The sequence below is a fragment of the Gavialis gangeticus genome, unplaced genomic scaffold (genome assembly GCF_001723915.1).
Source record: "Gavialis gangeticus isolate Ggan-Ray unplaced genomic scaffold, GavGan_comp1, whole genome shotgun sequence".
Taxonomy (NCBI): domain Eukaryota; kingdom Metazoa; phylum Chordata; order Crocodylia; family Gavialidae; genus Gavialis; species Gavialis gangeticus.
This window is the reverse complement of record NW_017729029.1, coordinates 69,053,175-69,077,351: the sequence shown is the minus strand read 5'-3', so window position 1 is coordinate 69,077,351 and position 24,177 is coordinate 69,053,175. Positions and strand designations below refer to the sequence as shown.

The following is a 24,177-nucleotide window of genomic DNA, read 5'->3' as shown; positions in this document are numbered from 1 at the left end:
CTAATTCTCCAAGAAGCCTGACTACCTAACTTGAGGCTGTGAATTCCACAGGGCAACATGACACCTAAGTTCCTTTGTTAATTTTTCCCTTGGTTTCTTTAATGCTAAGCTTGGTATGTTAATTCATATACAACGCCAGTCTTGAGTGGCACTGACAGTGCAGTAAGATGGGAATTAGTTATAACTCTTTATATGGTTAAACATGCTATTTGTCAGTTATAACAGCAAATGAATAGGACAAGTGTTGTAGTCAAAATAAATGGTTCAGTTAGCATATTCTAGTGGAGTTTGCTTTTGGTTCTCTTCTTTATGCTGATCACGTTTCAAGAAATCAAGAGAGACGCTTATGAAAACCATTATGAAATTATGCTAGTGTGGTACAACATTTTCCAAATGTGTTTTTTTTTTCCTAAAGTCAGATAAAGACAGCCGCCTGCCTGGTATAATGGAAGGGCAGGGATGACAGGGAAGAGGTATACAAATTGATTACATTCAGTATGCAGAATTAATGGGCTTCATTCACTCTGTGTTGAGAGGGAAAGGAAGACCAATTTGTCATTTAGAACATTTTATGTTAGAAAACTGGAATAGACAGAGAAAGAGAGTGCATAAGCCAAAGACAAGCATATGGAATGAAGGACAGAGAAACCCAGCATGCTGCAGTTTACTGCTGGATGAACTACCCAGAAAGAACAGTTTATTGGCAAATTTAACTCTTTTTGCTGTTGATCAGTTATCCATGGGCAGAAAGCTGTTTCAAGTCCCAATGGCTTTGGATAGTCACAAGAGTCCAAAACCTCCGCCAAGGATTGACTGGGTACAGTGTTAACTAGCAATGCCAACTATGTTCTGGCTATGCTGCCTCCAGCAGTAGTGGAGGGTTTGGCATCCAACTGGGTAAGGGATATCCTTGTACCAGGACAATTCTCCTGAGGCCAGGGACATCATACACTGTATGATGCTGCTTGCCTGTTAAGACACTTACACACACACACACACAGTAATTCTGTAGTCTCCCAGGTGCCTAAATCTAGGCAGGAAAATGCCCATCTTGCTTGTAGAGCCTGCAGAGGTGAGTCTTACATATATATACATATATATATCTGTATGTATATATATACACATATATATATACACACACACATACATATATATATACACATATATATATGTGTGTGTGTATAGATATATATATGCCTTTAGCTAAATTAAATCTTCTTGTCTAGAATAAGCGCACTTACAGAGAGAGGGTCTTTCCACACCCAATTAGAGAGAGAGCTGTGAAAAGATTGGACATATTTAAATGAAAAGTTTGGGTTACTTCTTCCATAAACAAGCACCTGCAAATGTGGGTAGTGTATGTTCTCCTTCAGGATACCATTGCATGAGAAGCAGGAACATCCATTTGTAATGACTGCCTTAGAGCACAACCCAAACACAACCTGATCTAACTGGAAGTTGATTGATCAGTGAGAGGAGGACTGAGTTAATGTAGGAAGCTCCTCTCAGTAGTGTAACAAAGAGTGATCCAGAGGAGGACCAGCTCTGGGTGCAGACTTAGGAGGGGCACAAAAATTGCCTTCCACACCCACAGAGTCTGCACCTTGGGTAGCAAGAAAGGCCCCACAGTGTTGGTCTAGAAGCAGCAGCCAGTGCAAGGACACCACGTTGCTACAACTGCTTTAAGAGCAAGAGCAAGAGCAGGAGTGGACTGTGCTGCAGCTACAGCAGCCACCAGGAACTGGGAAGACTCCTCCCCATGCCTTGCTCTCCCACAGTTTGCCCTGCTTGTTGTGCCACTGGCTACTTTATCTGACATTGTAACAAGGCCCTTCTACCTTATTCAGTGTAACTGTAACACAGTGTCCCAGAATTATCAGATGATGTCATCATCAGTCTTTCTGGCCAGCTCATTAAGGACAATCAATTAATCTATCAAACCATGGCAACCTGAGGAGGTATCACTTACAGGAAGATGACAATGTAAAGTGTCTATATTGAGTCTCATTTGAAGCATGATCACCAAGGATGCAAATTTCCATAAGTCTTGCCTGTCCCCATTGTGGGCAACGTGACTGGTTTATATACCTCATGCCACTAACTGTTCAGATGATTGTACAAAAGTATGGCTAGAAAGGGCCTCAAAAGGGTTGGCAGGGGCCTCATGTAGCTGTCCTCTCTCTTCTGTTTTTGAAAGCTTCAGAGAGGCTTTGTTAATTAATGCCCCGTGGATTGCACAGATGTAAATGAAAGCAGAAGTTGGCCCAATTAAAACAATACTTTAAGGATCTGGGTCTGAGTGCTTAAAAGGAACATGCTGAAGCCCAATATCCTCTAACAAACCTTCATTTATTATTTTTCAGATTGACACATTGGAATTAACATATAGGAATTCAGTCATGTACAAATTCATTTTACAACATCAATTATTTCAATTCTATTAATACCAGTTCACATGTAGAGTTTATAGCTGCACCTTTTGAAAGAGTTAAGTCTTTAATTAATGTAATTTATAATAAGTTAGTATAGGTTTTTTAAGATAAACTTACTTTAATTCTATATTAAAATTCTATCTCTGGAGCCTTAATATAACCATTTTTTTAAGCCTTGTCTACACTGGGAAGAATGCTGTGTATCAAGACAGGGTGTAAATCCACAGGGCCTTCTGCCTTTCTGCAAGGCTGGTGAAGCGCCCAGCTTTTGGGGATGGTACAGTTCATTGTAAGAATCAGGCAAGGGCTGGTGCAGGATAGTGCAGCATGATTAAAGCAATCTGTTTTCTAACTCCTAAAGCATAAAGCTAATTACTGAAGGACTGGTTAGGATAACTGCTGTACTCTCTAATGAGGGGAAAATTGTTACTTTGAATATAACAGGAGAACTACCAACTTGTCACACTCTATCTATATCTTTAAATTATAGGCAGCGCCAGTGGTGATGCATGTAGTTAGAGTGGATTGGTACTTTCAGTTATAAGGTCCAGATTTTGGTTGCTGATAACAGCTAGATTATAACTACGTGGACTGAAATTTTGAATGCAGGTATGTGCCTCATATCATTTTTTAAATTAATGCTGCCAGCCCTCCTCCACAGCTAAATTACCACATCAATTCCAGGCCACAACCCACTACCCATACAACCAGATTGGGGTCAGGCCATGACCCCTCTCCTCCCCCTCCACACCACGGTAGGTAGATTGGGGCTGGGCCATGCCCCCTTCCCCCCATGCAGTTGGATTGGGGCTAGATTCAGGGCCAGATTAACCCTTTAGTGGGCCCTTGGGAAGCAAACTTGTGGGCCCCAAACCGGTTGAGACACCCCCCCCACCTTGGTGCTGCCACCCATGGGGAGTGGAGCTTGGAGCCACCACTAGAAAGCAGCTGCCATGGCAGCGAGGCCAATGAAGAGAAGGGAAGGGCAGGACAGGGCAGGGCAGGTCACGGGGCCTTTCGTATCACCACTGCAGAGGGAAGGAGCAGGGTCCCCCCCCACAGCTGAGGGAAGGAGCAGGGTCCCCCTCCACAGCTCAGGGCCCTAAGCATGAGCTTAGTTTCCCTATGCATTAATTCGGCCCTGGCCAGATTGCCCCCCAGCCTCCCTCCACATGGCCAGATTGAAGCCAAGCTGCTCTCCAGCCCTCCTCCTCACATTTGGATCAGGCTCCACTGCATCTACCCCACACACTGGATTGGGCCCAATGGCTGGATCCAGCCCATGGAGAGACCAGGAACTGCCCTTCTAGCCCACAGAGCAAAAAGATAGAGCACCACTGGTTTAATCTGATTAGTTTACTGGTAGAAGGCTAGTACGTATACCATTTAACTCCTTTCAAAAGTAGCTGAGCAAGTTTTACCTAGGCTTTCATGTCATATTATCTCCCCCTTGGGCAGAAACTAGGCCTGTAAAATGTCAGCCTCATAAGTGAAAACTCCAGACGGTTACAAATACCTGAAAACATAGGGTCAAAATGGAAGCAACATAGGCTGTTGCCACTACTCCAGCTCACATTATGCAATATATTTTATTTTCAACACCCCATAAATGAATTTTCATTGAATAAACTTTCTGGCACTCATGACAGGGAGAAGTAGACAGGATGCTTAATAGTTGTAGCCAGGGGCTAGACACATATGTATGGTAGTGGTTCTAGTCCCTGCTAAGCCAAACATTGCATACTTCCTTCTCCAAGGCACTGAGGCATCTCTGTCTGTCTAAGTGGCAGTTAGGTGGCTAAATACGTTTGAGTCTGTGGCTTAAGACAAACCATATGCTTTGCATCATTCTAAATTGCTCTCATGAGTAAATAAATTTAAAAATATATAAAGGTACGCAGAAGGTACACAAAATCGTTTCTAAAATCATTTGCTGTGGACACTTTCTGCCACTAGAATGCATCTCTTTTATCCCATATATCACTGTGTTTAGAGCCAGAAGGGGTTATTAGATCATTTAATGTGACCTCCTGCATATCACAGAGCCTTTCATTTCCCCTATATACCCACATTTTAAGCCCAAGACTTGTGTTTGTCTAAAGCACAATTTAATTTATAATTCAGATAGTGTTTCCACTGAAGAAGACTTTTATTTCTTTCAAAGTGGTGATGTCACTTATTTGAAGCTCCCAGTGGGGTTGTAGGTTGATATTTTACCTTTTAAAATAATTTAAAACAATTCTGCAAATGGTTGAAAAAGACTCTGGGGTACCCAGTTTAGTTGTCGATTTTCTAAATGGTTTAAATGCTAAAGTCTGTAAAATAAATTATATGTAGCTGGAATTAAAATGAACAAAGCCTGGATTTTTCCTTTGGGAAATGGCTTTAATTAAAAAAGAAAATGATGTTGCTTTTTTATATAAAGTTCTAGACTGGGAATATGTGTGTGTTTTAGCAAAACAATTATTTATTCAGTGTTTTAAAGTCTTGGTCCTGCATAAGGTACAGTTTCAAGAAAAAAGTCTGTACAAAGGAAGCCATATAAGGGCTGAGATGAGTTTATCCCGCCTGATTGAGCTAGCACAGGTGAGAATGTGCACAGGTACTTTTTGCAGAATGTGGAGTTACCTCAATGAATACAAAGAACTAATGAAATGTGCAAGAGTGTATTTTTTTTTCTTTTACAGAAAAAACTGCTTAGTATAGGTCCCATTAATAGATCATTAAACCAGCTGAGGAGACAGCTCTCGGTTCCATGTATTGTTCACTTTTTCAAAACCTGCTTTTTCATTTCTGGTTTTATATCTGGAAGAGAGACTCTGTTCTGCTTTTCCGTTATTGTAGACTCATTTTCTCATGACTCTGGGCCATGCTGTGAAAAGACAGGGAAGGTAGTTGGCTTTGTTCAATAGAGCATTTGGTTTGTCTTTCAATTTTCCTTTCTGCTGGTTATAGACCAGGCCTCCTGGATGCTGTGTTGCAGCCAGTAGTTACAGTGATAGTTACTGCATACTTTTTTTAGGTCTTCTTGTGATTCATACCTTGTGCTCATTTGTCTTGAAGGGTGCCTCTCTCTCCTTCCTATCTTTCCTCAGGATAAAAGTATACCGCATGACAGCTCCCTCTGGGAACTCAGGGCCCACCTTTGTGTATTTTGCTCAAGAGTTTTTCCTTAGGGTTGTTTAGGCTCTGCTGCAACTTCTGTCGCATGTCACAGAATGTTCCTTTTCTAAATTCAAATTGCTTGCTTTAAGTTTCACATGCCTGATAGAGCGTGGATAAGTGCTGTGGTTACTACTTCTCTGTTTTGAGGTTGATGTATTTGGGGTTTCAATGCAATGCACATGGCTTTTTTTTTTCCAGCTTGCCATCCATTTTAAATATCCATTTAGCTTTTCTGTGAGTATCTTTTAAAATTAAACCTCCTTTTTATTGCACAGCCTTAGAGCAAAGTCTTCTGTTCACCTGCAGAACAGTCCTCTGTCCTTCTGGAGACACTGTCACCGAAGCTGTTTGTAAGCCATTAGTTCTGATTATTGGTTTTCTTACTGTGGACAAATGTCTACTCAGAACTGACTGAAATCGCCAAGTCATTTGGCAAGGGCCATGGAAAAGCTATCGCATAAAAATGATTTTAGGGCTACTGAACACATCTACAAGCTTAAGCAAATACTAAATGACTGCTCGGTAACCAGCATTACTGTACAGGTGCAATGCTGCATGGCTAGTTTTAGCAGCTACTGTGCAGTAGCAACAAGCATGCCTGGTGACGCTATGTTGCCATAGCAATGGGATATGGTGATGTAGCTATTCACTATGGCGATGTGGCGATGTGGCATCTCATGTAGAAGCATCCACTGAGTACCAGAGAACCAAATGAGAAAATGTCTGCATACCTTTGCCATTTACAGTCAGCCCATACATGCTGTATCTATAACCCACCCTTAGGGCTTGCTGCAGATGTCTTTGTGTTCTCAGCTAGCAGCCACCCACCCAAAAAAGGGATGGGTAAATGGAAAAGAGGCAGGTCAATGGCTTTTATTCCTTTCTGGAAAGCACATACAGTCTTATATATATTGCTCCCAAGTCATCAATCTGACTCTGATGGTATGACTTTCCCAGAAAGGTTTTCTGTACCTTTCATACTTTGTTCATTTTAACTTGGGGCCAGATTCTCTCTAGCATTTTTACCAAGGCTACTTGCTACTCAACACAAATTGGGGGGGAGGGAGGGCAGAACTTGCACCCTAAAAGACTTGTCCTACACAAGGGAAGAGACAAGTAGTATTTCTGTCAATTTGTGTCCAAACTGCATAGTACATTTAAAATATAACAACAACTATTCAGATCCCCTTCGTTTTGAAATTAGTGAGAGGTTGGGTGTCTAATATCTTTTTTTATTCTGGCCCTGTGTGACAAAAGGGAACAAGGAACATATTTTTGGGATCTAATCTTAAAGGTCACAGATTTTGGCTCTCATGCATGTCAAAGCTGAGAATGCAAAAGCAGTGTCTTTATTTTTCTCCTTGGAAAAGTTCCTCACTGTGTGTTGCTGTCCTTCCTGTCAGGATCTGTCACTGTGAGGGAGATGATGAAAGTCCCCTCATCACACCATGTCGCTGCACAGGAACCCTGCGCTTTGTTCATCAAGCCTGTCTGCACCAATGGATCAAGAGCTCAGACACACGCTGTTGTGAACTCTGCAAGTATGACTTTATAATGGAGACCAAGCTCAAACCTCTTCGGAAGGTACAGTATTAATAACTTAATTCTATTCACGTGGCAAAGGGATAAGATGACTACATAACTTACTGACATAGAGAAACTTTTACATTTTCCAGATGTCTTTTTAGTTACAGTGACAGTAAAACCTAGTGGACCAGATCCTCTGTTGAACCAAAGTCAATCTATTTACTACAGCTGATGACCTGATCTAGTGTGACTCTCACTGTTTGAACAAATATATTAATATTGTATCATATGATATCTGGTTTTAGATGTCCCAATAGACTTTTCTTGTTTTGCTTTGTGTTGATGTGTTCATAGATTTTTAAGGCCAGAAGAGAGTCTGAAAATCATATAATCTTACCTACCGAATGAATATAGGTACCAGAATTTCACTCAGTATATTTTCACATTTTCACTCAGTAATGCTGAGATTTGTGTATATACATGGGATAGAAACTGGAGGTAATACAAATGATCTAGAAATTGTGTTACGTTTGTGTAGAAATTAATAATAAACTATGTGCATTAAGATAATTTAATGCAATCTAAACTAAACTATGGAGGAAACATACATCTTTAAAGTCTAATATATGCTAGCTTGGGACAAAGAGTCTTTTAGAAGAATCCTTGAAAAGTCAGGTTAATTGAAAATTGTTCATGGGGTCATAAGGAGACAGTAAATAACTGTTAGTTTGTTAGGAACGTAAATCTGGTAGGGCCTCCTGGCCTGTCAAGTCCAGTCCCTTGCATTTGTAAGCAGCAATGTACCTAAGGAGTTCCCCAAATCACCACTTCAAATCCTTACATGCCAAGTATTGCTGGAAATGTTTCCTTTTTGTCATTTCCCCTCTACTATATCATCTCACTTTGTTAAATGTTGTCATGCCCTTAGATTTGTGGCCAGTCTTGAATATGGTCAACAAACCCAATTTAAGGTTAAACATTAATGTAAAACTTCCTGAAAAGTGACCATGTAAAACTGAAACCTCTGACTCAATAGGTGGTCCTGCACAGGTACCAGAGCTTGAAAAGAAGTGGGAATTGATTCTTTTCTGTCCCTCATCCACAGATAAACTATTCCATTGATGTAGACAAGAGTAGGTCATGTAGCATTGATTTGACTTGCAAACTTCTTATTACCAATTGTAATAGGCTTTACTGTTTCCTCCTCCAACTTCTCCTCCTTCAGCTGTGCTTTACCAAAACAGCAAGTCCTGCTTAGTTCTTTCAAGGAAGAGTTGTAGGCATCTATACTGAGGAGAGGATTCGGGACATGGGAATCCAAGTTTATGGAGATGCCTTTCTACAGCCCTGGCTCCATTCCTAAGCTCTGAATAAGAGAGGATTTTTAGACACTCCTGTGCTTAGTATCTCTTACTGGTTTCTTGTTCAGTGTGTCAGCAGCCCCATAGAGGCACTTAACTGTCTCTGTCTACAGTACTGGAAGCTTAAGGTGTCTAACACAGGATTTTAAGCTCTGCTCCGGGAGCCAAGAATCTGGAAGTTAGTTGTTGCATTGGCTGTTCTGTTAGCACTTGCATCCATTATCAGAGGCCCTTTGTGTCTCAGCCTTTCATGGGCCCCTCTATAGTATATATTCATACATTCTTCTAACAAAATCCAAGAATGTATGAAAAGTCTACATCTAAATATCATGCAGTCAAGATGGGAGTCAGAAGGGACCATGAGCCAGACTCATCTGGTGTAAATCCACATGCCTCCCTTGGATCAATATCCTTATGCTAATTTTCATTGGCTTAACCTGCCCAGTGCCCTTTGCAACTTAAGCAGTATTGAATGAAATATAGAATTATCATCTTAGTGAAGCTTTGCATTGAGTAAAATCTTTTTTAAAAAGTAATATTTTACATGAAGTCAATGGGAGCACAGTGCCTTGTAGCCAACTAAATACAGCTTTAGAGGCCTAAGTTTGAAATATAAGGCTACTGCATTTAGTCTGTTTGTTTTCTTTCTTCTGATCTTCATTATCTCTATTTACGGCTATAAAGTAATTTGGTTTCACTTGCTGCTTTTTCCAATCAGCACTCGCAATGCATAATCCCCCTGTTTCCTATTTAGGAAGTCACCTTGTTATCATGCTGAGAATTAGAGAGACACAATTTAACTTGTGTTAGCATTTCTCATTCAAGTCTATCAGGTAATAGCCCCACCCCTGAGAAAGTCAATTCTCCTTTAGAAAAAAGATGGAATCTTGATAAAGTAGATGCTACAGTTCATAGATATTCAATCTGATATTTGAAGCATAGTAAAAACAGAAACTGAATCAACATATTGCAGTGATCCATATGAAATGGATGAAAGCATCAAATTAAAATGTGCATAAACACAGAGATATCTTCAAATGCCGATTTCCCCAAAGTCTCTTAGTATGATTATATTTCAAATTACTTTTCATATTTAAATTTTTCTGTCTGTTTAAAGACTTCTGGTCTCTGATGAGATATTTTCCTTTAATGTATTATCCCAACTGATTATACTCTGGTGCCAAATATGATTTTGATTTAACTTTGGAAACTTTTAAAATAACTGTTTAGGAAGCATAAGCAATTTTACAAATCATTACCATGTAATTATTATTAACCATTACATGCAAGTGCATTAACTTTTTGTTTAGAGAAACATTAAGCAAAAATTAAGGCATAATTTTATCTCTACTTAGAAGAGGAGCAGAGTTTAACAGGATCAGGATGATCCCCCCTCACAAAACCCATTACATATTTCTGTGGGTTTTCTAAACTATATAGCATTTTTCATTATTCAGAATAACTAACATCTATAACTGACGTTTGTAACTTTTAATAGTCTAAACACTGTGGCCTCTTGGTTAAGCCACTGAAGACTGTGTGCATGTATACATATATTTGTTTATAGACTGATACTTCAAAGCAAATGAAGCATTGCTTAGTCTAATGTCTTTTATAATTGAGGGATCTATCTGACTACCTTAGGTAACCCACTGATGTCTTTACTGGGGTAAAACAAAGCTAGATTATTTCCTAGCCTGATAACATTAACTTTAAATAATAAATTGATATATTGTAAGGCCAGAAGGGACCCTGGAAGATCATCAGGTCCAGTCACCTGCACCAAGCAGGAAAGATAACTGGGGGACAGGTGACCCTAGCAAGGTGACTATCTAGTCTCCTCTTGAAGATTTCCAAGATAGGTGATTACACCACCTCTGGAGGGACCTTATTTCACAGTCTGGACACCCTGACTGTGAAGAAGTTTTTCCTAATGTTGAGTCTGAATTGGTTTTCCAGGAGTTTGTGGCCATTACTCCTAGTTTTCCCCTCAGGTGCCCTGGTGAACAGTTCCTCGCTGAGCCCTCAATCTACTCCCCTAGTGTAGCTGTAAACTACTACTCATGCTGTTATAAGAATAATAAAATATATGGAAGCAATAAGCTCAATGAAATAGGTTAGCTCATACTTAAGACTATCTAAAAAGAAGAAATAATAGCCGCTTCAGGTCTCCCAATGCAACAATAAAATGGATTGGCTCTAGGTTTAGTGGAAAATTAGCTTGATTGAGATGACACTGGCTCACCTATTAGATCAAAAACAGTTATTTCTTTTTAATGCAATGGGTTAAAAATAATTATGCTTACTCTACAGAAGACTGCTGGTTAAGTTACAAGACTAGATCTACAGAACAGCTTATGTGCTCCAACAGCCAGAACTGTGATACACCTTTTTAGGCATCCTATTATCTAGAGGAATTCGAGCCTTAAATTAATCACCTAAGTTTCCAATAAAAAGGATGGGGAGGAGTTAAACACTGGAAGAATGGGATTCACAAAAGCCAATATAATCTTTCAGGAGCTACTGCAGGTAGTAAAAAATGCTGAGCACGTGGTTTATCTTTACTCCCTCTCTTCTCTGGGACACAGGCACCTTGCTTTGGCTGTAGACAGGTGTCCATCATCATTCTGAAGCCTAAAACTCTGGATTGGCATAAGCACTTTTCTCACAACATAAAATTTTCACTACACACAACTACCATCACCACCCTTCTTACCCAAGAGCTTGCTGGTGAAAGCAGCCACCTGACATGTAGGAGACCAAGTCTGCCTGAGCAGATTTGAATCTTCTTCTGCCAAGTGACTTTTCTAACCACCAGGGTATTTTGGGAGTGAGCACTGTTAGTCTCTCCTATTGAAGACATACCAATATGGGGGAGGTCAGTTGCCTGAAGAAGATAAAAGTGACTCTGTCGCCTCATTAGGATACTCACCAGAGAGATAAGAAACCCTTGAGTCGACTCTGCCCCAATGAATGCATAATTTAAAATAGTTAAACATTCAGAGGACAAAGGCCTGGAACCCATATCCCCCTTTTCCCCTGGGAGTGCACCAACCACTAGGCTATGAATATATACATCTGGTCCAACAAATAGTTATTGGATGAAAAATGGACCAGCTGCAATAGGAAAGCTTGAGAGAGCTCTGTCTCAGAATACGCTGTTGCTGTTGCTCACAACATTGACCTGTGAGCTGAAGTTTCAACTTCAGATCTCTCCAAGCAGAGGAGGGAATGTGGTTTTCCCACATTGCAGACAGGTGTGCTAAAGAACCAGCCGTTGGATAAAGCAGGACCAGTCATCACCATATTTTCTTTGCCCCACACCTATATGTCTTGTGTGTGGCTTGAATCATTGCGTGTGCTCTATGAAATGCCTACCACATCAGACCTTGCAGGTCAGGCAGGAAGAAGAATGCCTAGTTGGGGCATAGGCACCTAGCTGCTCTGCATTGACAAGATCTAGGCATTTCTGGGCTTGCACAGAAAAAGACCTCCAGACACAGGATTAGGTGGCTGGTGCACAGGGGTTTTAAGAATCTAAAACTTGGTCTGAGGCACTTAACTCCTACTTTTTGTGCCTGATGTCTTTCTCCTTACTTACTATGCTGTTACAGCAAGATAAACAGAAAAAAAAGAAAAAACTCATCTCATTGCACTCACAGCTGAGTTTCCTTGAGCCCCTGGAATTCGAAATGCTATGTTGCCAATTGTGAAATGCAGTATATTGTGTTTGCTAAAAACTTCAGTTCCATGTGCAACACTGAGGCTGTCCCATAAACACTTTGGGAGAGAACCGTATGCCACTCATTTTTGTTTCCATAAGTGTTGCTATTTTGCTTCAAGGGCATGGCAAGATTTTCAGTCTCAGCTCACCCATACAAGCTCACTCCATACACTCACTTTGTAGATGCATTAATATAAGGCATGTATGTCCAAACAAAGTGTCAGGGACATTATAACTGTCCCAAAGTCCTTGCACTCTATGTAAGAAATTCTCATATAGTCTCAAGCTAACTTTTCACAAAACACACAGAGGTGGACTTGGATCTTGTCAGGTTAAGGAGGACCTAGAATCATGATTTCCCACTGTGTGGCCTAGTGCTCTAACCACTAACCTATTAAGCAATGGTGGGCTGCTGTGATATGATCAGCTTGACCACTTCTGCTGCTCAGTCAGGCACCTACCTTCAGAGGAGAGCTCAGGATCCCTAACGTGAAGCCTTGAGTCAAGCATCTAATTTTGAGAGGAGAACAGCCTTTCAAATATGTCCATTTCTTTTGTGCTGCTTATTGGGTAGCTGTGGGGGGGAAGGGGTCTAGCTAATCAGCATCTGGACTCTGAGCTGTCATTTGGAGGCATTTAGCTCTCCTATTACTGGGTAGCCCTGCACCCAGTTCTGTTTCCAAGAATCACCCTGCTGTGGCCAAGCACCCCAGCTTTACTCACTGCAAAGCACCTCTTGATCTTACCATGCATTTTTTAGACGTTTGCTTGTAACAGAAATAGTATTTTTTTTTTCCTGAAGGAATTAGCTAAGGGCTTGATGATTTGTGGATAATCTCCTTTATTGGGAGATACTACAATAATTGCAGTGAAGGCAAAATATGTTGAAAAGTGTTGATTTCTTTTTGTTTAAGAGCTAGCTTCACTTTGATAAATCTTATTTACACTCATTATTTAAGAACATGCCGTGTGGTGTTGGCTGCTGAAAGCAATATTTCCTGCAGAGAGGGCTTTGTGAGATCCTGCTGTGAAATCAAACTAGTCTCCATTAGGAACCACTCCTCCCAGCAGACTAGACTTTCTCAGAACCTGGAGTGACCGGCAGAATCATACAAGAAAAAAGGAAACCTGTGAGCAGTCATTACTGTGTTGCTTGCTGTTTACTTTCTGTCACTCTAGCTGTGATGCACAAGCCACCTGTTTGGTTTTTTTAGGGTTTTTTTTTTAATCAGTTTTCTAACAAGGTCCATGATAAGAAGGGATTGCCAATATTGCATAGGTCAGGTAATGCAGACCTGCTGTGGGATTCGTTTTCTTTTAGCCTAATTTGGTGATTACTTTGCAATCCTTGACACAGAAAGAAGGTCCTATGTTTTCCTTTGCTTTCTGATGCAGTTACAGAGCGTTGTCAAGGCAACCTGGCATCAGTGTTTTCTTTCCCACAGTAAACTATGCTAGCCTCAAACATCGCTAGCCTCAAATCACGCTCATTTCTTGTAATAGGCGAGGTCAGATGCTTCACCAGTATGCACAAAGGCACAAAGCTATTACTTTTTTATTGGCTATCATGTCATTATAGTGAACAGCTCTTGGGCTCAAGGGAGAATGTGTATATTAAAGCTTTTAAAGTTAAAATAATTCTATAGCATTTATGCCCTGTTGTGCTGCCTCAAGGATACAAGAGACTGTTCTGTATAGACAGTTGTATTTCTAATGTTTCAGTGATAGCAGTAAAGCATTGCTGCTAATTTGTATGTAAATAGATCAGACTTCTCGTGACTTGTTCTATAACCAGAACAACAGATCATAAATGTTTCTCAGTGGTGGAATTTTGATTAGCCACCCATGCCAATATTTCTTCCTCTTTTATTCAACAGGGATTTTATTGCTTCTGTCCTGATTTCCGCTGACTTATCCCTGCTGAGAAGCTGCCCCGCTTCTCCTTTTTATGACCTTGAAACAACTGCAAGATATGTTCATGCTAGTAAAATGTCATCACATCATAGTATAATGCACGGACACCACCAGGCAGCAGCTTCCCTTGGAGAGCATACAAGACAGCTTGTATTGTTAGAGATTTGGGCTTGAATGTTTTAAGAGCACAGACAAAACTTTGGTTATCATGATATGAATGAAAAGCATTTCCTCTTTTGCTTACAGCTTTTCCAAATTCTGTTTCCCTTTTCCAAAGGCTGATTTCAGTAATACTTATCCCAACAAGGGATTCAGGAAATTGCTCAACTTTAGACGTTAATAACGTCCTCCTCTGTTTCTCAGAAATGCAATTCTTGCTGCATTCCAGACTGTTATAATATGACAGAGGTACTAATCACTGAGGACTTCAGGCTCATCCCCAATTCCCCAGTGTAAATCAGTGCAGAAACTTTTGCATTTCAGCAGCTACTGAGATTAACAGTTCTGACCTGAGGTGTTTGGCCCATGAAATTTGGAATGAAGCGAGATCCCTTGCCCACTTTGGCATGTGCAACTCCCCATTGTTACCAAATTTGCCCCTCCCCACGGTTGTTGGAGGGCACAGGAATCAGCAGCACATGACATAGCAGAGGCATGCAGTGGAGGCAGCAACTGGTGGTCTGGGCACTGTGGAGTGATATACTGGAGAGGGGAGTAGCAGCCTATAGTGGCGAGGGAGATCAACAGCCCACAGTGATGACAGGGTCACAAACAGCAGCTCACTTCTCTAAAAGTGTGCTGAGCCCTGAACTGGACAGTGGAACTCTCCCCTTATTGTGAGAACTCTAGTCAAGTATGTGGTCATATGGACATGGAGTTTAGGAAATCACTAAGTAATAACAGCCAATTTTAAACTAAGCCCAAAACCGCACACTTTCAGTCCTCAGGCCAAACTTTGATTTAAAAGAACTGTTAGCTATTTATTGACTTTTATACGCTGCCAAAACATTTTGCCGCGTCTAAATATGAGGCTAACTCAGGGCACTCATCTGGAAGAGGATGTTTGGCTTTTTCTGAGTGTTAATTATCTTTTTTTATGCAATAACTGTTTAATGCAAAGGGCATGAACATTTCTGGCAGCAGGAAATGCAAGCCAGGACTTCCCTCATTCCCAGTTGGGTAACCTAACCACAAAGCCAAGGTAGTTGTTTGCTCCTTGAATTGTTTAAACATGTTAGCTTACCAAGTAATTGAATAAGATTGTGCAGGGGACAGAACCTAGGGTTCTCTCCCTCCGAGGAGAGTGCCCACCTACCAGGATACAGAGTTAAACCCCTCTTGCATATTCTTCTGGCCCCATGACACTCTCGCTTTGGGTGGCCCAGGAACCCAACTTCAACAAGAATGGTAAAGGATGCTTTTAGAACCGACTAGCCCATGACCTGTCTTAAGAAGTAGAAGCTGTGGGCTCAAACCTACATAGGGTGAGTTGGGTCTAAAACCCAGCTCACCTATTTTCTGGAGAAAGTGCCTTAACCAATAGCATACTGGGCAAAAAGTGACAATGTACATCCTCTTTTTCTATTCAAGGATTTGGGGACAAACATAGGCTTTATTCACTTTCCTACATGGAATAGGACGGGGGTGGTCAACGCTTCTGGCAGGCATGCCACAAGTTAAGGCCCACCTCCTCCCCAAGTGCCAGTGTACTCCCTGCCAAATCTGACACTTTGCTGCCCACCTCCTCCATGATCTGCCACATGCCAAATACAACGGCTGCCCATGACACTTATGGTACAGATGTAAGCTGGCCACCCCAGAATAGGATCACAACAAATCATAAGCTAAGTTTGATGCTTTGATGACTGTAGTGGATAGTTTCTGAGATTATATGGAACTGAAGAGATTTCTAGGTTGAGATGCAGCTGTTTAAGAGCCACATAAGAAATCTCGGCATGGTGCAAGATGGGACAGGCTCATGCTTAGTGACTTCACTATCTAAAAATTCATCAGACAAACAAGGTGGGGTGTCTACCTTTTGAAAGCTTGATTTGAAGTTCATGGGTATTTTCCCATTGGTTTTAATGGGACTGGACTGATAATCACCGTGATACTGTCTAATAATAATCCAGTAAGTGACTAATAGATCTAATGAAGCCATTTGAACTGGACAGACATTATTTAAAATAAACTTCCAAATTATGTGAGATCTGCTCAGATAGAGTTCTGTAGTTAGAAATGTATTTATATATAAAATCTTCCTCACCTGGTGGAAAGAATGTAACATTTTGATTTAAAAAATCAGAATAATTATGATGTTGGATCACAATTATGATGGAATTGGAAAATCTGAATCATTCATCTATATTTGACAACTTTTTAGTATTGAATTTATTTTTCTTTTCACAGTACACTTTTAAAATTAAATTTAAAAGCAGCCTTCAGCTACAAGGAAATAAAAATCCTAGAAGTATCTGACTCAGATGCCCCAGGTTTTCAGACACTGGTTACGTGGAATCCAGCAATACAACATTTGATTTTTGCCAGAGGTATTTCAGCATGTAAAGCTTACTTGAGCCCCTCAGCTGAATATCAAGCCTTGCTTTTGTGAAGTTCTTAATGACTTTAGCTTTCCAGGATTATTCAGCACAGATTACCCCCACTTCACTGTTTCATTGGATCAAAGGATCATCTCCATTGGGAAAAGTACAAGAAGTGATTTAGCTATTGCTATTGGCAATATGCATCATTCTTGCATGTACCATTTTAGCACTTTTTTAATTCACTGAACTGTGGCTAATTTGAATCCATACACACACTTGAGAATGCAGGTCAAACTAAAATATTTAGAAGAACATCAAACAGGCATATCTTTGGTCTATAGAGATATATGGACAAAAACACACTTTTCTTATGATTCAGACTGGTTTGGATAAATGAAGATCAAAGGCCAAATTAACTTTTTCTCCCCTTGAGGAATAAAATAATGATGATGTAAAAATAGTTATTTTTCAGATTCATTTGCAATATTAATTCACTCACTAAAGATGATGAGGGTAAATTTGCTGGGGGCTTTTTTGTTTGCAAGTATAGAAAGAACAGAAAATGCAAATAAAATGTGGATAGTTTATATATATATATATACATACATATATATATACATATATAAATGTATGTATATATATATGTATGTATACACACACACACACACACACACATATATGAATTTGTGCGGCAACTTTTAGAGGTGCACTCAGCCGTACCAAATTATATCTGTTTCAAACTCCTAAGAGAATATAGATAAGTTTTTTTAATATGCAGTCAGGAAATTATGAACAGTGAGGCTTTTTTTCAGTATTTAAAAAAGCTTTGAGTAATATATTTCAATAAAATGTAAAGCTGACCCTGAGGGGAAGAACAATTTTACCTATAGTTGTTTTCGGAGTATCTGAAGTTTAAGATTAACTCTGTGATTTGCTCTTGAATTGGTACTAAAGTTTTAAGAAAGTTGTTTATCTTTTGTACCATGATTCCACAGATCTCTCTGGGATACAGTGTCTTATTCATGTGCATGAATTTATGTTTGCACTGCTGCCCTTCACCTATATGACTAGTCTTTTCTCTTTTAGGGTCTGCTAAGGGTTTGCTAACTGATGACACACAAAGTAAAAAGTAATCAGTAGTTTGCCAAGTGGTATGCACTTATTATGCCAACTAGTCTAACTCCGTTGATGCACTGATATTTTGAAAAGAAATATGGTGGTATTACTCCTTTGACAAAGTTGAATTTTTAATTCTGTGCAGATAAATATCTTCTTGCTAAGGTGTTACCAAAGTGAGGTATATTAACAGCAGGCTTCAATATTCCGTGCAAGCAGGTCACAGATTGTAGAAGCTTAAAGGCTGACCTATGAGGACATTTTGCACTAATTTAACGTAAGATGCAGTTTTTAAACATATTTAAATAGGTGCAGGAGTCTAAGTGGATTTATTGAAAGGCAGGGGGAGGTGGGGTTAGCTTAAATTGATAAGGGATTAAACTAAATTTCAATGAGTCACTCATAAGCAGGAAGAAGTGTGTTGACTTCAGGGTTAGGACTGGTTCAACCACATCAGTTCAACTAAACTGGAGCAACTGGTGTGTTGGCAAGACCACGGGTTACAGATCCCATGGGCTCTGTCTTCCTCTGGGTCTGTACACAGAGACCAACACAGTAGGGCTGCATCCACACGAGCATGGACATTTATTTCCCTGGGTACAAGAAGCAGCAGCACAGGGGCAGGTCCCAGTCCTGTGCCCGAATCAGGTGATCAAGGCACAGGGCTTGGAAAGAGCTGCAAGAATGAAGTAGGTCTCAGCCCTCTGCCCCAATCTGCCAAAGGGCCAGCTAGCAGTGAGCTAGCTGCCCCACTGACACATTGGGGCAGGGGGCTGGGATCTGCCCCTCCCATGCAGCTCTTTCCAAGTCTCCTGCCTCTGATCAGGGAGCCAGGGTCAGGAGCTCCCTCTGCCAGGACAGGGGAGCATTTTCCCTGCCCCAGCAGCAGGCGGCTCTCAGGGGCAGAGTGTAATGTCCCAGCCCTGGCCAGGAGACAGCCATTTCCTGGCCCAGTGCTCCCTGCCAGCCCCTGAGCTAACACCCAGGGTGGGCCCAGAGCTTGCCCTGGTGGCAGCAGGGGCCCATTGGAGGGCCCCAGGAAATGGGAGCAGTTTGCTGCCATTAGCAGCAAATCTGTTTCTGCTTCCCTGGATGTGTAGATGCCTGCCTGGGAGCATTTACTCACGAGTAGTTTACTCATGAGTAAACTGATCCCAGGTTTTATGCATGTGTAGACAAGTCCACTGAACACAGGAACTGCTTGTTTCTGCTGCCCTGGGTGCTGTTTATCCCAGAACAGCAAAGAGGAAATGGATATCATGACCCTGTCCTTTTTAATTCTTAATTCATAGAGCTGGCAAAATGCTATATCTTCCTGAGTGCCAAAGACACACATCTTCCCTTCTGGGTTACAGTGCATAACAAGGTCCACCACAAATGCAGATCTGCACCACCTCCCAAAACAAGGTGGTAGATACTGTGTACAGTAGAGGCTAATGTCCTTTCCTTAAACTACAAGGGCTAAACTCTCTTCTCTGATCCATACAACTGATCTCTTTATGGCTCTGATGCTTCCCTGCATGTCCAGGACCCCTGTTGCCTTTTATTACTATTATTTTATCCTCCTCTCACCAGACACAGATTGCCTAGTGGATCCATTCCTTCCCTGCAAAGTACCCTCGGAGATTCTTTCTTCCAGCTGGTAGGTCGATAGTAGCAAGTGGTTTGCTGTAGAGTCAGAGCCAATTAGTACTGTGACACAACTGACCAAAAAAAAGCCATGAAATAAACATCTCAAAGTGAAACACTCAGATCACTGAAAAATCTTGAGTGTTCAGCTCCCAGCACTGCATACTCCACTGAAGTCCCTAATGATCTTTTGCCCTCTATTCCAATAGGTCTTTCCAGACCTGCCAGACATATTACACTATTTAGAGAGCAGGGAAAATGCTTTTCTGTGTGTTTGTGGAACATGAACATTAATCCAGTTTAGATGCCATAATTTCCTTTTGCAGGCAAGGTTAATGTAGGACCCTCAAAGGACTGGGGGGAGGGAAGCAAGAGGTGAACACCCTCCCACATCTTATTTACCTCTGTTGCTATTTATGTTCTGTTCATTACTGTATTTACTTGCTAAATTATATATAAATATTATAGCACAAGAAAACACATCAGCCAAAAAAAGATTTAATGACCACGATGGAATAATCTTTCCCAGGGCTGCTTGGATCAATCTAAGGAAATGAGGTTCCAGAAAAAGATATACTTGTTAGAAATGAGTAATTTCAATAGCTGCCATTTGACACAGTAGAGGGCATCTCTGTCTCCCTTTTCTGCTTCACACACCGCATTCTCTGAGCTGCATCTTTGATCCCTGTCTGTCTGAGTGGCTGCTAGTACTTGCACACTATCTCAGAAGGACATTGAATGACCTGGATGTTGAGCCACCATTTTCTCTTTGCTGGCAAATGATTGCATTTCTTGTGTTCTGAGATGTTTTCTTTAATCTTCTTTTTCTTTTGAAATTCACTACAAAGCACAGAAATACAGTTTCTTCATCTTCTGAGTATTTCATTTTTCGAAGTAGTTCTTTTAATTTGCACCTTCAGTTTTGTATATGCAGTCATTTGCCCCTATGAACACTTTTGTTTTTTAGTGGAAGATCATGTCTATAAAACAGGAAGCTAGGGCCGTGTGTAGACAAAACAAGGGGCATGTGTGCACAACACTTTAAAGCGGGCTAGCTAAATGCTTTTGCACCGCTTTGATGGTGTCAATGTTTGCATGCCTCGGCGGCGTATTGTGCATTAATTCCAGCCGTTGTAGGAAATTTGGCAGCGTAATGTGCTGTAAATGACTTGGGGCACAGCAAACTAAAACTCCTTCAGCAAAGTAAAACTCCTCCAAGGAGTTTTAGTTTGCTGCCCCTACAGCTGTGGAGCGAAGCACCGGGCTCTGTGCAGCTCCGTGGCTCTTCAAGAAGTCCTGCAGGCAGCCTGGCAGCAGCCCGGGAAGGCAGCGAGCCTGATTCCCTTCCCCCTGACCACCAAACCTGCCTGAGCTGCATGGGGGCCTGGTGCTTCCTTCCATGGCTGCGGTGACTCCCGGCACCACCCAAGCTGGGTGCCTGTGCGCAGGTGCCGCTGCTGCCGTGGAGGCAAGCACCAGCCTCCCCACTACAGCCCAGGGACTGCTTTGCCTGCCAGCAGCTCACCCTCCCTCTCTGCCACCAGAGAGGCAGGTCAGTGCCGGGTGTGTGTATGACATAGGGGTTTACTTCACCCTAAATTGAAGCGGTGGGTTTAAAAACCCACCGTTTCAATATAGGGCCCCCATTTCATCTACACGCACCCACAAATCTTAACACAAGATCAGTTTGTGCTATTGACCAAGCCCGTTCCAAACTTTCCACTGCTATATCTTTTTCAGGAACCTCATTTCCTAAGATTGGTCCAAGCATCCCTGGGAGAGATTATTCCATCATGGTCATTAAATCCATTTTTGTCTGATGTGTTTTCTTGCGCTACCAATTTTATATATAATTTAGCAAGTAAATAGAGTAATCAACAGAACATAAATAGGAACAACAGAGGTAAATAAGATGTGGGGGTGTGCTCACCTCTATCCTCCCTCCCTCCAGTCCTTTGAGGGTCCTAGTCAAAGGAAAGGTTGATATATGTGCCCTTTTTCCAGCAGTTTTTCATGTGTGCATATGAAATATATAGCACAAGTTGGATCCACATCACTATATATGTACACAGGAGCTAGAAAGGATTTAATGCAATAGAGTTTTAATGGTTGTTCTTATTTCTGCTAACTTTCACCATCTTGATGCACCTTTTTTGTTCCTTCTGCTGCACATCCTTTACTCTCATGGACTGAGTGCCTAACACTCATTCACCACAAACTTGTGAACTAGGTACATAGTCCTGTTGCTCCCTCTAGTGGCCAGCCTCACACAATACAAACATAATTCTCCAGTGGGTTTGTTAAAAATGAAAATATTATTCATTATTTGGTGTGGAACAAGGATACAAATATCCCAAGCGGTTCTGGTGCCATGGAATCCCTCATTAGAGCACTCGTCTGTTAGCTTGTCTGCCACTACCAACCTCTGCTGCTTTTGTGTTGCACTTTCTTTGTCCGAAAGGAAAGAAAAAAGGGGAGAATTCAGAGATGCTCCTGCAGCCCATAATGCATATTACATAGGACTACATGCATCCCTTAGGCAAAAGAGTGGCATTGAGATGTGACAGGACATGTGTTTTACTATAAGCCTTCTTCCCCACAACATCGATTCAGTTTTAATTTTACTCATATGTTGTTTCTGCCTTAATGAACGTATTATACTCTTACGTACCCTATGAACCCATATGTTGCAGTATAACACATAAATAGTATAAAAAATGTTTGAAGGGGGAAAGCTGCAGGCATGCCATCTCAGCCAAATTTTACACTTTGACTGCAACTGTCAGATGTTTTTTGAATGCATGTCCTTTATATGAATTGCCTTCCGTCCAGACCTCTCTTGCTGCCTCTCTCACTAACTCTCTGTTGTTTTGTCTTTCCTCACCGGCCTCACAAGATTGTAGGACAAATTCTGTCTTGGACATTAATAAGCCACCTACATATTATTCCTTTTGATTTCCTATGCTGACTTCCCCACAACCCCACCAGTTTTCGAGACTTTCTCTTCTGCCTTCTCTTTTCCTTGTCACACTAATTAGATGCACAATTTGTTTGCTTCAAGGAATACACACTCACAGCATCTGATACCAAGATTAACTTTTAATTAAAATAATAAAGAAGAAGCCTAACTGAAACTGTTCTTTTTCTCTTACACATTTCAAACCTATGTCAAATGTTAGAGGTCTTCTTATGGTAGGTGTTACACTGGATGTGATTAGAGAGAGGAAATATCACTTATTGTTGTTTACCGCAAAATCTGTGGATTTTTTCTTCCACCAAGAGCTAGAAAAAATACCATGAGAGCTAGGATGATAGCCATGTTACAAGATCCTGTGGACCAAGTCTTAAGACAAAATTCCCATTAATTTTATTACATGAACATATAAATGGGAGGGGACAGATAGATTTTGGATCACAGTATGGTGATTTAACCCACGTCCTCACAAGCCAACTTATATTATTATCGGGAGTAAAATTTCCTAAGACACAGAATCATAGCCTTCTAAATCACTAATGTGTTGGGTGATACCGTCTCCTGCTTTAGGGTAATTTTGAACATTAATTCAACCACAAAGGCTGTCTTGATGCTGACTTTTTCACTCAGGGACAGATCATTCCACTACCCTTGGATAGAGTGATGGAGAGCACCATTAGTGGCAGAGTAGCCAAATGTCATAGTGGTGCTGCTGGCAAGTGGTTACAGCAGCTTTAATTTTAGATTAGACTGACAGTCTCCCAGAATCCAGTGCCAGTGATGACTCCAAAAGCTGAGCTCTACCTCAGTATCTCTAGGTTTTTTTTCTCTTCCCCTAGCAATTTTGTAATTCTGTCAACAACTGTAAGCAGGTAAGGGTGGGGGGAGGTTGGCAATCTTTCTTTACAAAGCCAACCTAATTACTGTTGTTTTCATTTAGTTATTTTGTGATCTTTTTTCCCCCACAAAAAGTACTAATTGTATTTGTATTGTATTGTATTTTCTTAGTGACAAAGTTTAAATTTTTGGCACTGTTCTATCGGGTGTCTGATCTGATCCTAAAATTGCACCCAAAATATAAATAACTGATAATATGCTACAAGTTGTCAAACATGCCTGTTTGTAGGAATCTCACTGGATCTTTAACACAAAAAGACTGCTGGTTGAAAAAAGGGGTTTCCCGGGGATAAAAAGGGATAAATAAAGTTCCTCATTCTTGCTCTTTTTTTTTTTTTTTTTTTTTTACACTGGACAATAGGGAAAGGAGGATTCTGAACACAGAAACTTTATTTCCCAGAGATCACAAAAAAAAAAAAGATGCCAGGTTTATGGCTTTTCAAGAGGAGTTTCATGAGAATTTTTTATCATAAGGATATGTTTTGCTGGAAGAGACATTTCAGAAAAAAAGTTTTCATGCAGCTGTATTTCTTAAAGTTAATTTAACTTGAATCTCAGTGGAGCAACCTTCTAAGGCAGCGATGTTCATCTTTTTGGTCCTGTGGACTGGCATGTGGCTGGTCTGCAGGGCAGATTGGACCCCACATGTCAGAATTGGGCCCACATGCGTGGAGCCAGACTATGCTGCTGCTGCTGCCTGGTCCCACGTGCTGGGATCAGGGTCTGGGAACCCTGTGCCACCTTTGCCCAGTCCCATGTGCAGGGATCAAGATCCTGGACTGCAAGCTGCCTCTGCCTGGCCCCATACTGGATCTATCATGCAGCACCACAGCCTACTCTAAGGTTTTCCTGGGACCTTAACAGAAAGTAAAATAGTGACATTGTTGGAATGAGA

At 41.1% G+C, this 24,177-nt stretch overlaps 1 protein-coding gene across 4 annotated transcripts in view; it reads left to right on the top strand.

Annotated features, from left to right (window-relative positions):
- The window catches only part of MARCH1 (membrane associated ring-CH-type finger 1), a 548,671-nt gene that overhangs the window by 511,959 nt on the left and 12,535 nt on the right, over nt 1-24,177 (top strand). For all 4 annotated transcript variants that reach the window (XM_019521737.1, XM_019521739.1, XM_019521740.1 and 1 more), the window contains one exon: nt 7,001-7,181. In XM_019521737.1, the coding sequence (XP_019377282.1) occupies nt 7,001-7,181 (181 nt within the window). The remainder of the gene's footprint in view (nt 1-7,000; nt 7,182-24,177) is intronic.